The sequence below is a fragment of the Cheilinus undulatus genome, linkage group 3 (genome assembly GCF_018320785.1).
Source record: "Cheilinus undulatus linkage group 3, ASM1832078v1, whole genome shotgun sequence".
NCBI lineage: Eukaryota > Metazoa > Chordata > Actinopteri > Labriformes > Labridae > Cheilinus > Cheilinus undulatus.
Genome location: NC_054867.1, coordinates 37,574,111 through 37,588,305, shown reverse-complemented (window position 1 = coordinate 37,588,305; position 14,195 = coordinate 37,574,111). Strand labels below are relative to the sequence as shown.

Here is a 14,195-nt window from a genome sequence, read left to right as displayed (position 1 = left end):
TTTATGTTTTTTTTTTGTCATTAAAGAGTTATAGATGTCTTGATTTTTATGTAAAAATATGTTTGATTACTTTAAAAACAGTTAAATGAGCTTTATTAAACCTGCTAAAAACAAAGGTATTTTTGATGCCAAAAATATTCGTCAGCTGTAGTTTGAGAAAAGAGGTGCACTTTGTGCAACAGATTTGGAAAAGGACACTAATCCAGCAAACTGTTTTGGAAGCTGTGAAATAATATGGAGATAAGTTGCAAATGTGTTTGCCTAAACAAAATTACAGTAGGATATATATGGATAAATTAAACTGTAATATAATGTCATTACAATTTTTGTTGACATAATCCCTCATTTTCCTGAGATTCAAATAGATTTAGTGGAAATTTGGAAACAAACCAGTACAAACCTACCAGTTTAATCCATCTAAAAAACATGAATTTAAGGCTTTGATACTTTCGTTTTCCATATTAAGTTTTATTTGTTCACCGCCATATTTCAATGTGCAAATAAAATGAGGTAAGCCTTTTTCATATTTAGAAACAACTTCTGTCTTTGAAACGAGTGAAGTATTTTGAAAGCTCTTGATTTAGAGGGATTTTAAATCTCCATTTAAGACAAAAGACTGCTATCTTCCACAAAAAGTCATGGTGGTGGAGTGATTAACACTGAAGAGGAAAGGTGCCAATATAGATCTTTGAGGTACACCATTTTGGATATGTTTTTTAGACTCATGGTCATTAATAAGAATATATTTTATTGTATTACTACGATCAGAGTGACTGGGACTCTTACAATGGAAACTTTATTTAAACATCTTTAAAATGATAATCACATGAGGTTGTCCCTTTTGATGTTTCTTTTCCAGCTTCTATCCGCGGGTCTTTGAGAAGATGTTTACCCTGAGCAGTGAGGAGATGACCATGAAGCGTTACCTCATGGCCTTCCCAACTGTCTGCTCTCACTTCAGTCTGTGTGGTCACCCTCTGTGTCCAGAAGAGGTCAGTGTTCAGTTATCTGCTGACCAAGCTTTACCGTCACCTTCAGTGGCAGTTTAAACACCATATACACTCAACACAAGTTAAATGATAAACACCTTTAACTAGACACCATCAGCATGATGAGAGACAACATCAACAGCAGAGTGCGCTTGAATGAAGCATCAGTAAAGTTGGTCCAGAAATTACACTCAGTTTTCAAAGCAGGACCGTAATGTGAAGAACGGTTCTGTATGTTTACTAAATAGTCCTTAAGCCCATTTAGTTCTGTTGATGCCAAACTGCTCCTAATATTTTCAAGATTCAGAAGTTTCCCACATTTTCTTTGAAAAAGATTAGTCCTTCCCAAAACTGTGTAGGTGTTTCTCATTTATGACTGTTGTTTTTTTACATTTTTACTCCAAGCAGCTAAGTATTTTTCTTTTTAATGACAGTAAAGTAAGAATTAGTGGCTTGACTCTGTCGGGCAAGAAACCTTATATGGTCACTTCAGTGGACTTCCTTTGCAGCCTCCTCCCAACTCTCTGTGATTCAGCAGAACAAGATTTACATTTAGATTACATTTCTTTGGGTCCCTAACATCAGAACTAACCATGATAAGTTACTTAATTTACACTTACCGCAATTCTAGCATGGAAAATGGAGGAATGATATTTGGGAATACACCTGTTTCAGGGGGTAAAATGCAGTCAATATTAAAACCATTTCATCTAACAACCATACTAAGGGTATCTTCTTAAAAAATAACCCATAACTACATAAGATGAAAGTACTCTGTAGTTTAGTTAGATGTTGCTACAAGTTTGTAAAAAAAAAAAGAAAAGTGATTCAGTGATAAATTTTACTAATTCAAAGAATTTTTCCAAGGAATAATTATTAAAATAGGAATGATTTTTATCAGATTATATATACTTAAGTTTTTATTTTTCCTAATTGAGCCTAATTTCTACTTAAAACTATATAGACATTCAGTATTTGGGATTTTTTTCAAGGTTTTTCATGGAATTATAAGATAGAAATAAAGGTATACATAGTGAGATATATGCAATTTAATCAATTTCACAGCACAAGGACATGACTCTGTTTTTATTATAAGACTTATTATTGCTAAAATTTACTTTGTAATTAAATATTTGTGATCTTACTGTAGGTTTCCTGTTGGAATTCTAAGATAATACTGGTTCAACAATTACTTAGACAGTATTCTTTATATATATATATATATTTTTTTTTTTTTTTTGGGGGGGGGGTGCTTTTTATGCCTTTATTGACAGAGGAGGACAGTGAACAGAATCAGAAACAGGGATGAGAGAGCTGGGGAGAGACATGCTGGAAAGTGTCACAGGCTGTGTTCAAACCCAGGCTGACCGCCTACATGGGGCGCGTCTTAAACCACTGGCCTCGACACCTCGACTTAGACAATATTCTGAATCTTAGACAATATTCTGAACCTAATTATGTTGTGCCTCCAAAAGAGGTCAGAATCTAAAGACAACTTCACCAACTCTCATAACCCTGTCCCATTAGGAGACCCTACATCCATGTCAGGTGACTGTGTAAGGTTTGACCTGCCCCTGTTTCATGTCCTAAGTTTTATGGAAAAGTGTTTATTTGTTCATGAAGAACATTTTTGTGTACATACACTCTATAGGAACAATTTTCTAACCATAAACTGACCAATAATATTCTAGGGCTTGAATTTTGAATTTAAAAGTATTTCAATGAGTGTCCTGTAAAGGGTTATGCTGTTTTAAATATTAAGAAATTAAAGGATTTAATGCTTGAGTCTTTAAATGGCATTAAATGTAGTTTAGAAAGTCCTCTGAGAAAATATGCCTTTTCTTTGTTATTTTTTAATGCGTATCCTTGCTAAATGAGTGTGTCTTTGTGTGTGCAGACAGGAGCAATGGAGAAAAAGAGTCTCCGTCTGTGTGTGACCTTCCTGGAGCAGATTGCCAAACAGACCAGCAATGTTGTGTTGGAGATTTGTGCTGAGCAGTGCAACCTCAATGACCAGGTGCAGTTTGATACTATTTCAGGATTTGAAGAAAAGAAAACTCATTATCTGGCGTGGATTGATTCTGCCAAACTCCATATCCAAATATAATCACAGCAGTCACAGCTTGGCATCGGTGGATTTAGCTATAGGCCGTGGACAGACTTGAGAATTTGAATAAAAGATAAGACAGAAATGAAACTCTGGACTTGATTAATGTGGTGTTATTTCTCTAATCCCCTTGAGGAAAATATGATGAAGCTGTTTACTTTGGGAGTGCTTCCAGTGAAAATGCAAAACCTCCCATGTTTGTCTTTCAGCGTGTTACTCAATATCTGCTGGGTTGAATTCTTTCCCCCTCCATCCCTCTTCTTCTTTTCTTCTCCTCTGCATCCATCTCTTTCCACTTGATCCCTTTAGTTGCAGCCCAAACACTGTGCCGAGAGCATCAGCGCAGCTCGCCACAGGAAGCAGAAGAAGCCGATGCCAAAGAAAGGAGAGGTCCAGAAAGAGAAGCCAGGCGCTGAGAGTCTGAGGAAAGACCGCACCATCGCCTCCAAGTCAGAATCTCTTTTTCTCCCCTGATTCAAACCATCCCTTTTTTTATTTATCCCACTCTGTTTGAACCCTGGAAAAGTAGACAAGCCTGGCAGAAGTTTAGAAAAGTGACTGTGATGACTACACCCCTGGTTCTATAGAGTTAACAATTCTTGTTCAGGCCAAAAGAGGAAAATAAACATAACACTGTGTCTAGTTCTGATTCACAAAGGTGAGAGTAAGGCTAATCCTTCACCTTGTGACATATTTCTTTCCTTAAGTCATCATGAGGACAGGATTTAATCCTCTCACCTACAGGACAATATTTGTTCTGAACTTTATTACCCTAAGTTGAGTCAGTCATGGCTGACAGGTACTGAATCAGGCTATTAAAATGAGAAACAAAGCACCTAAGAGATTAAAAATAAACTCCTTTACTGGCAGCACATTAAATGTTGGCATTTTCATTGTTTTATCGTATTCTTGGAAAGCAACACTTCTCTCATTAAATCTGAAGAGCTGTAATTCTGTCTTCCTCACTCCTCGGATTTCCTCCCTTCTGCCTCCTTTATATAATCCTTTAACACATTCATGGCCTTATTTGTCGGAGAAAGTACTGCCATACTGTGGTAGTTGTCAAAATATTTGCTTAAAGGATGCACTCAATTGCCCTGTGCCATGTGTGATTGTACCCTCTTCCAAGTCCCCCGCTGACATTGCTTCAGGCCCCAAAAGGCCTGAGTGTTGTTACCTCATGTACATGCATCACCATAGCTTGATATGGCACACATATGATTTTACATCAGCATGTAGTGTCCTTATTACAAGAAGTATAGTCTTAGAGTAAGTGCAATGGAGAACAATACAGATAACATGACTACGATTTTACTGACTTTGTGACATGTTGTTTTAGTCAGCTATGGCCCCTATAACACTCGCAGATTATGCTCAGTTACATATCATATCCATGTTTGGTATGAGCTACTGTACCAAGCGCAAGGCTGCCACTTCCAACGATGCTAGGGCTAAAGAAGTATGCCATGCTTGAGCATGGTATGGAACTCAAGCATTGTAACCATGCAAAGCAGATAGATTGGCCAGATTCCATGTCTGTTTTTAGACAAGTCCATCTTGCAAAGCTCTAGTCAGAAATATTTATGCCCGGTTTGAGAATGGACCAATCAGGAGAGGAGAACAAGGCAGTAGCTGTGTGGTTTAGTAATACAGGAAGCTGGCAGCAATGGTTGCCACTGGTGTAACAATTGAGTAAGGCAAGCGATAGTGGGTTTGGTTGTATTGCAAACTGGTAGCAGTGACTGCTGCCAGTTAAGCTATTAGCTCAGATATATCTTAAGCGACAGTGCTAATACAATATGTACAGTATTTCTTTATTGAAAGGGAAACAAAGAACCACACTGTTAGATTTTCTGGGTGGGGAAGATATTTTGCACTTCTCCCTCCTAGCCTTGGCATGAGTTTTATCCGACAACAAGCTCCACCATTCATTAACTACACAAGCATCTTATTGCTGAGCTCAAGTTACTTACAGAGCAGTGCATACCTGACTACCTCATTTTGTCTTGTCACTCTAACTAGCCCATAATAATTATGACAGACAGAACATTCGTCCAATCACCTTCAGAGATTTTTTTTTAAGTCTTGCCCTTCCCAAATGCTTTGTATGGGAGGTTTTCTGAATGAATGTGAAATATATCCATGCAGTGGAAATGTGTCAGGTTGCATGCATGGAGCTCTAACACGCATCAAACAAACTGGACTCTGGGGCTCGAACATGCTTAAGTATGGTGCAGATTGCCCAATGTGAGTGCACCCTAAGTTTAAAAAGACTTAAAATATCTCTTCTCTCTTTTTCTATTCCTCATTTTTCTTTCAGTGTGGACAAGATGCACATGAGGCTGACTGAGCTGTGCTCCACCTACAGCCTCTGCACTGACTTCATTGTCTTCGAGCACATCGTCATTCCCGCAGAGTTCCTCATCTCTCATCTGGAGACACGCCTCTCTGAGTACGCTGAGTAGTGACGCAACTTTCCATTATATTTGTCTGAGAAATGTTCATGATGACATTCCATTTATTCCTCTCAATGTGTCTTTGCTCACTTTAGTTTCTGAGGTACTATTAATGTTAGCGATTTATCGCATCTTTGAAGAAAAAGTGTTTAGAAAGAACTTTGACAAAAAAGCAGTCCTAATCCTCAAAAGGAAACAAAAATACACTATCACTCAAACAAAAAAATAAAGTGGCGCTAGTTTGCTGTTAGTATAAAACTGAGCTATGTAGCTAACATGGCTACGTAGCTAAAGCCAAGCTCCCAAAGCAGCTATGTAGATAAATTTTCTACATAGCAACTTTGCCTTTAGCTACATTTGCTAGCTCATGTTGCCAAAGCTAACTTGGCTTATGTAGTAACATTAATTATGTAGCTAGTGTAGCTACTTCTAAAATGGGACCATACATGATCAAATCCCTGATTAGACCTCTGATCTTTTTGTTTTATTTATGAAGTGTTTCTTAGTCTGTAATGTTTGCAATGTGGTTGATTCATGAATGTAGCTGCCAGACTCTGTTCATGAATAAAGTTGAATTAAGAAACAATAATTTAAAACTGGAAATACATTGTTATGACAAATTATGGCAGTTTGGTTCTGAGATATACATTGCCTCAGATAAAGTAGCCATCAGAAATGGACAGTCTGCAACAAGAAACTCCTGTCTTCATGTTAAAACAAAAAGTTTTAAAAGCAAAAAAATTTTTAAAAGTACCCTACTTTAACTGACACCTCTCCTCCTTTTGTGGTGCAAATATACATTTCTGTTTCTGAAATGTTACTTTTTTCTTGTTGCCTTCACAATTCTCGTTGTGCTGCCTGCAGCCTGCTTTTTCTTGGCATGGCCACCTTTGTTGTCCATCATTAATCTGGCTAAACAAGCTAGCTAATAGCACCAAACTCCTCACTTCAGCCCAGCAAGCATACAAACAACAGCCTGGCAGAGAATGGGCAAAGGATGTTAAAACAGAGCACACAGGGGACAGAAAGATGCTTTAAGATGAGGATGGTGAAAAGGTAGACCAAAGTAGTAATGGGAAGATACATAAAAATAGCCAAAAGGAGTAAAGATAAAAACTAAAACATTTAGACTGTTTAGCATCACACTTCAGTAACTCTGCACAAACTTACCACCAGGAAAATAATGATTACTAACATGGGCAACCATTTTCATTTAGTAATTTTGTAGAACATTGTCCATTTAAATGTTTTTCTCTGCCAGGGCAAAAATGTGCTGTATAATTGTCCCTCAAGTTACAAGCACAATGCCATAATTTCCCTGTTTTCGAATGCTGGATTCTACGTCCAAACTCATTTGCTGAGTGCCTGTATGCTATGTCCATAGTGAAGAGAGGCTATGAAAATGTTAAACACTCTGACCAGAATATGTCAGAGCACTGAGAAACACTTAAAGCATCCAATGATGCATTTTCTTTCCCATTCCTACTTTGGCTCACGGTCCTCAATCATTCAGGGCTCGTCTCTTTAGAAGCATCTCCTCCATCACTATTAGGAACCCTGCTTCTCTGTTTCAATCCTCCGTGTCAGGCTGTGTTGCACCCACTTAAAAATCTAGAAAGACATCCATCATGCCTCTCACTCCGTGTCATTTTAGTGCTTACTGCTATTTAGATTACGGGATTGGTACCAGGGCAACCTAATGTTTCTGTATGTGCTCTGCTTTGTCTCCCTCTCTTAGATGATGATTATCTCCCCTGTCACCCTAAAATTAGCACCCTTGAGAAGCTGCACGCTAACAGTGATTGTTGCTCCTTGAAGGAAAAATTGTATATACAGTCCACTTGGGAGAGAAAAAGAGCAAATGAAGGGAAAAAATAAAATTGCAATAAGGCCGGGAGCAGATCTTGTGTTGACCTAATGAGAGTACAGCGCCATGCCACTATGGCTCGTTTCATCTGTTTTAAGGTCCCATCTGTCTGCTCTTAATTACACCACAACTTGTTGATAAGTGACGTTAGCTAAACATGTTTCTCCAGGATCATCGTGAGAATGGCAAATTACAACCAGGCCACCCAGGAGATAGCCCGTCCCTCAGACCTCCTGGCGGGGGTGAGAGCCTACACGGCCAGCCTCCACACCCTCTCCAGCTACATCAACGTGGACGTCACACGGCTTGTGAAGAGCGTGCTGCTGCAGCAGACACAGCCGCTGGACTCTAGAGGAGGACAGACCATCACCACCCTCTACACAAACTGGTGTGTGTTGTATAAGTCTATTAACTGTGTGTAGCACTACATGTGAAGCACCTTAACTGACAAAAGTGGTTTATACCAGGGGCTTCCAACTCTTCTTTTTAATTAAAGTGGTGAAGCACAACTTTTATTACGTCACTTTCATTTATGCCCTCTTTGCAAAGAATACTAGATAGATCTTAAATGTTTTTTAAGTGCCCTCAGCCCAAAGACTTGGTGCTACAGTTTAAGTACCAAAGTGTATATCGGCAATACCAAACATTTTTCAGTTTTAATACATGTGAATGACTTCTTGCGCTTCTTTTGCTGTTGGGCAAAAAGGGATTGCTGTTTACAAGTGCTGCTTTTGGCTTGTCCTCTTCACAGTTGTGCTGGGTGCAGAGAAGTGCAGTGCAAAGTTGATGTAGATCTGAGTATAGAGGTGCTCCATGTTGCTTCTTAAGGTGTAGACAATTGTCTTTTGTATTCATTTTTTTAAAATTACTTTTCCACTTCCCTGTGAAAATACATTGTATGACATGTACGTTTCTTTGTCTGGCAGCTATTGTTGTCACTGATAGCACTAAACTCCTCATTTTAGCCCAGCTAATGTACAACATGGCAGTCTGAACATGTCTCTGGGGGTTGCTAGGACCCAGCTGTGGTTGGTCTGTTTCTCTTGCTGACAGCTAATAGGCCTACTCTTTTATTTGATATTGTAGGGGGTTGCATATCTTTGTTTGATTGAATTGAATGAGGCTTTTAAGGTGCATTGATATCGTAAGATTTTTTTTGTTCTCAGTCTTTGACCCTGTTTCTTTTGTAACTCCTGGTTTAGACACTGCACAAATTCTCATAAAAGTAGCCACAAATACTCTGTGGTTTGTCTTTGTCATTTCCTTTGTGTCTTTCTTCAGTGTGAAAGTCTTTGTCAGTTCTGAAGAGGTTTTTTTTTGTTGTTTTATTTTCTTCTCAGGTTCCTGGAGAGTCTCTTGCGTCAGGCCAGTAACTCTTTCATTGTTCACTGTCCCACAATGCACTGCTTCGTCAACCAGACGACCGAGAGCGACCCGCTTTTCCGAGCAGAGGAGTTTTCCGATGTATCAGGTCGGCCCCAGAGCCTAAACACAGAACTTTAATTTGAAACGAGTCATTAGCCAGAATTAACCTGAAGGTAGATTTTGATTACATCTGGATGATTGCTCACAGTTAACAAAGTAAAAGATGCGACTTCATTTTGATTTCATTTCCTCTGTCTTACACAAAACAAGGCCTTAAAAGAATGGGGAGACAAATAATACAAAGCATTCATTGCATGATTCTTTGTAGACCGGATAATTGCATATTCACATGTGCTTGTGCACGCCCTAGAAAACCATTAACATGAAAAAGTTGTAAAGTAAGGTGGGCACATGAATGATAGAGGCAGTGTAGAGTAAGAAAGGATGTGACAAGGTCAACACACAAGCAGGAACACCAATGACAGAGAGTTTTAGAGACAGATGGACAGACCAAGTCCAAAATTATTTGCACAGCTGCACAGCAACAAAAATGCCTGTCAAATCATCTGACGACAGAACCATTTGGGGATGTGGAAACCCAACTGGACACAAGTTTGTGGGCTGTCCCGCCAGTACTCTGAGGAAAATGTCTGCGAAACAGAGCTGGTGATGTTCTCTGTCCACTGGTTATCAATCACCTGATCTGATCTGATGTTACTATCGGTATTTAATGTTAGTGTTATGGTAGTTCTGATCTCAAAATCAGCATGGTGGTAACCTCCTGGAGTGTCAATGCGTGTAGTTTACATCCCTCACATCCTGCAGTTGCACACTACCTATGCTCTCTAGTACACCCTCGAGAGATATCCTCCAGTAACATGCATACACTGCTTTCCACATTGTTAAGCAAATGACATTTTTCTCTTATTTTCCTAAATATTAATGCAAATGACAGTCAGAGTATTTTTCAAGTCATCAGCCATTAAAGCATAATTCAAATGTTTTGAAGTGAAGTTTGTTCAAAAACATCTGAATTATGCTCTGATGGCTGATGACTTGAAAAATACTCTGACTGTCATTAGCATGAATATTTAGGAAAATAAGAGAAAAATGTCATTTGCTTAACAATGTGGAAAGCGGTGTAGTGTACAGTTAAGTATGTATTTGAAGTATTTTGTGTTTGGCACAGTTGATGCAACAACTCAAAGTTAAAAGCAAGAATATCTCAGGACTTCATTAAAACAGCAACTCTAACTTTTAGAGTGTCTCTAACGAATCCTGAGCAGTGCATTCAGAAAGTATTCAGACCGGATTGCTGCAAGGCACAGATCAGGGGAAGGCTTGTGCTGCACTGAAGGTTCCCAAGAGGACAGTGGCCTCCATAATTCTCTAATGGAAGAAGTTTGGCATGACCAGGACCCTTCCAAAAGCTGGTCGCCCAGCCAAACTGAGCAGTCAAGGGAGATGGGCCTTGTAAGAGAGGTAACCAGGAACTTGTTGGACACTCTGCCTGAGCCCCAAAGGGCATGTGTGGAGATGGGGCAAAGTTCCAGAAGGACAACCATCACTGCAGCCTTCCACCGATCTGGGCCATATGGCAGAGTGACTAGATGGAGACCTCTCCTCAGTGCAAAATAGTTCCTGGACCTTTAAAAATACTGCCCCTTGAGCAGGGACTTTTCAAGGGGTAGATTTTGTACCCAAGAACGAAATTCAGACCCTGGTTTCTGGGCTTCTTGATCCTCCTACTGGGAAGAGACCCTGAGGCAGACCCAGAATTGGCTGGAGGGATTATATATCCCATCTGGGCTGGGAGCACCTTGGAATCCCTCAGGAGGAACTGGAAAGTGTTAGATTAGAGAGGGACATCTGCGGAGGAAGATGGATGGATGGCTTCTTGATCAAGGACACTGTTCACACTGTCACACTGTTTTGAAAAGGCACAACCAGTAGCTCTAATTCACTGTGACACCACACATGCAGATGTGGAACTGTCATCCATGGGGAGGTGCAGCCTGTTATTGTGCTGGTGTGTGGCACTCTCATTCGCACTGCCTGTTGTGTAGTTTTCTCTGTTTCTGCCTGCCTAATATCACGTTCAGTATTGCTTATAATCTCCCAAGCTCTTCCCTTCTTGTCTCATGACTATTCCAACATCACCTCTTATTCCTCCCCACAGCCTCCACACAATGTTGTTTGGGCAGTGAACCTTCTTATGGCATTATTACATCTATATTTACTTCACTCCATAAACACACGGTACCCAGGAGTCCACCGCACTTCAATAGAAGCCCCCTCACAATGTCATCATCTTTGTCTATATTTACTCTGCAGTGAGGTGTCTGCCTGCTGCACAGTGACTCACTCACCCATCCATTAGCCACCTCCAATTTTAACCACACACGTCCTCATCCATCATCATTCAGACAGAGATGTTGAGCTGAGTGAAAAGTCTAATAGCTGCAGTTGTCTCTCTCTTATTGATTCAGCTTCTACCAGGAATCGGATCTGATCTGTGGCCTTTGTTATTTATGTTACAGAATCAGACTTCTTATTTGATTCATGACAAAAATCCCACAATATCCAACAGCAGACACTTCAACCTGATTCTGTTGTATGTTGTTGTAAACATATCCAGATACATAATGTCAACATCTGTTTAGTATTGATGAGCCTTTATTCATTCATATTCTCTCAACAGAGTTACAGGCCTTGGCAGAGCTGATTGGCCCATATGGACTGAAGTTTCTGAGTGAGAACCTAATATGGCACATCACCTCTCAAGTCAGTGAGCTAAAGGTAGAGTAAAACACAATCAGTTCATTTTAACACCCCAACTGGATCAATGATCCATGTTCCACTGCATTGCCTGGTTTAATGTATTTAACAATGGATCTATCAACCTACTTGTCAGCAGCAAAGACTCTTTCTGTGCATGAAAAAATGTAACAATTAGAAACACCACAGGTGAGAGAAAAGATGGAACACCTTCATAATATGCCAAAGTTATTTTCATCAATATAAAAAATAATTGCCAATAAATCCACATGCTTCTGTGATGGGACACTCAGCTCACAGATAAAGTATTGGGTTCACCAGAACCAGTTCAACACCGTTTTCAAGAAGAATATAATAACAAAACATATGACTAGAGAAGATAGTCTTTTAATGAGTTGAAAGCCACAGGATGTTTAACAGTGCATGCTCAATTTGAAATATCTAACTAGTAATCATCTTTTAATGAACAACAATGAACTGCTTGCATTTGTTGTGGTGATGACCACTCAACAGTCACACAGTTACTCTGAGGACCACGCAACAGTCACACAGTTACTCTGATGACCACTCAACAGTCACACAGTTACTCTGATGACCACGCAACAGTCACACAGTTACTCTCATGACCACTCAACAGTCACACAGTTACTCTGATGACCACTCAACAGTCACACAGTTACTCTGATGACCACTCAACAATCACACAGTTACTCTGATGACCACTCAACAGTCACACAGTTACTCGGATGACCACTCAACAGTCACACAGTCACTCTGATGACCACTCAACAGTCACACAGTTACTCTGAGGACCACTCAACAGTCACACAGTTACTCTGAGGACCACTCAACAGTCACACAGTTACTCTGAGGACCACTCAACAGTCACACCGTTACTCTGAGGACCACTCAACAGTCACACCGTTACTCTGATGACCACTCAACAGTCACACAGTTACTCTGATGACCACTCAACAGCCACACAGTCACTCTGATGGTGACACATAGCCAAATTCTGTTAGAAAGCTCACTGTGGTAAAATGCATCACTTCATATGCACATTTGTACTCACTGATCTATGAACAGTAACTTAAATCTGTGTTGAAATAGCTCACTTCATATGCATTTTACACTTAATCTACACTTAATCTATTTTTTGTACTCAAATGCTGCAAGTATATTATCTATTCACTGAATTTCAAATGCTGTACGAGTGCTCTCTGTGGTGAAATGCTTCACTTCTTATGCATATTTTCGCTAATTAATCTACTAACTATACTACTAAGTAACTTAATTGAATATTTTTACCATCTTAAATGCTGCAAGTAATTCATCTATTTACTCTATTTACTATTAATTTACTATTAACTCAAATGCTGTAAGAAGGCTCTGTTTAGTAAAATGCATCACCTCAAATGTACATTGCACTAATAAACTATCTTAAATTTTTTATCTACCACATATAAATCTGCCTACATCCTTGCATATGTTAGACTCTGATCATGTCTAGCCAGTGTCCTTGCATCGTTTGCTTATCTTACAACCATAGTATCATTGCACATAGGTTTGCATATTGTAGGAATAATACAGTAAATAAGATATGGTTGTATATCTGCTTTTTGCTTCTATCCTCAACTTTGTTTGGAACAGGTATTTGTTTTGTGTATAAAGGTAAGCAAACATATGGTAGAACAGTTATAACAAATAAACAAAAATTTTTCCTTATAGAAAAAAAATTGGGTTCCTTATTTTTCCTTTAATATCTTTTCTAGTCAGACTCCTGTATCTCTCTCATAACTGTTGCTTTTTACATTAAAAAGTCCTGTTAGTGCTGCTGCACTGTGCCGTGATTGCTGCTTTGACACCTGGGATTGAAGCGAGGTGCTTCAGTGCTGCAGCCCTGAACTTCCTGCTGACAGATATGTCACAGCTGCAACCTCTCTCCATTATGGCGCCCACATAAAGTTAGTTTTATCACTTATTATTTTATCTTCCTTCTCTGCTGTCAGAAACTGGTGATTGAGAATATGGACGTCCTGGTGCAGATGAAGAACAACTTTGATAAGCCGGAGGAAATGGCCAACCTGAAGAAGAGGCTGACAGGTGAGAAGTGGAGAAGGAAACGTGGGGGGAGATCAGAAGAGGAGATGTAAAGAGGTACAGGGTTGAAAGCAGAGTAATGGATAAAAGGTGTGGGTGTGGAGAAAAGCAGACAGGATGAGATCAGGTGGTGTAGACAGTACAAAGTGAGAGAAAGAACATGGCGGAAAGGAGAAGAGGACTGAGGCAGGAATCTGAAAGAGGAGCACTGTGGATAAATCACTCCAAACATAATAATTCATCCACTGACGAACATTTATCTCTGTAGCAGTACAGTTGGTCTGCATCCTTTACATTAATACTTCATTGCAGACTATTAAATTAGCTAAGTGAAATTAAGTGAAGCTCTTATAAATCCAGGAGAACATAAATGAATACTGTTTATCAATCAAGGATAAAGCAACTGTGCATGAACAATCAGAGCACTACTGTATTTGTTTAAATAGATTAGAGCAAAAACAGCCCTGAGCCTCAAAACAAACTGTTACAACTCATACACCTGTATATTACATCAGTTCTCAACGTTGGGGTCT

General features: G+C 39.4%; 1 protein-coding gene across 1 annotated transcript in view; it reads left to right on the top strand.

Moving 5' to 3' along the window:
* nckap1l (NCK associated protein 1 like) overlaps nucleotides 1-14,195 on the top strand; it is a 54,472-nt gene that overhangs the window by 21,767 nt on the left and 18,510 nt on the right. The window contains exons 17-24 of the mRNA XM_041782984.1: nucleotides 860-992; nucleotides 2,887-3,006; nucleotides 3,406-3,545; nucleotides 5,417-5,548; nucleotides 7,589-7,807; nucleotides 8,760-8,890; nucleotides 11,486-11,583; nucleotides 13,572-13,665. Coding sequence (XP_041638918.1) covers nucleotides 860-992; nucleotides 2,887-3,006; nucleotides 3,406-3,545; nucleotides 5,417-5,548; nucleotides 7,589-7,807; nucleotides 8,760-8,890; nucleotides 11,486-11,583; nucleotides 13,572-13,665 — 1,067 coding nt within the window. The remainder of the gene's footprint in view (nucleotides 1-859; nucleotides 993-2,886; nucleotides 3,007-3,405; nucleotides 3,546-5,416; nucleotides 5,549-7,588; nucleotides 7,808-8,759; nucleotides 8,891-11,485; nucleotides 11,584-13,571; nucleotides 13,666-14,195) is intronic.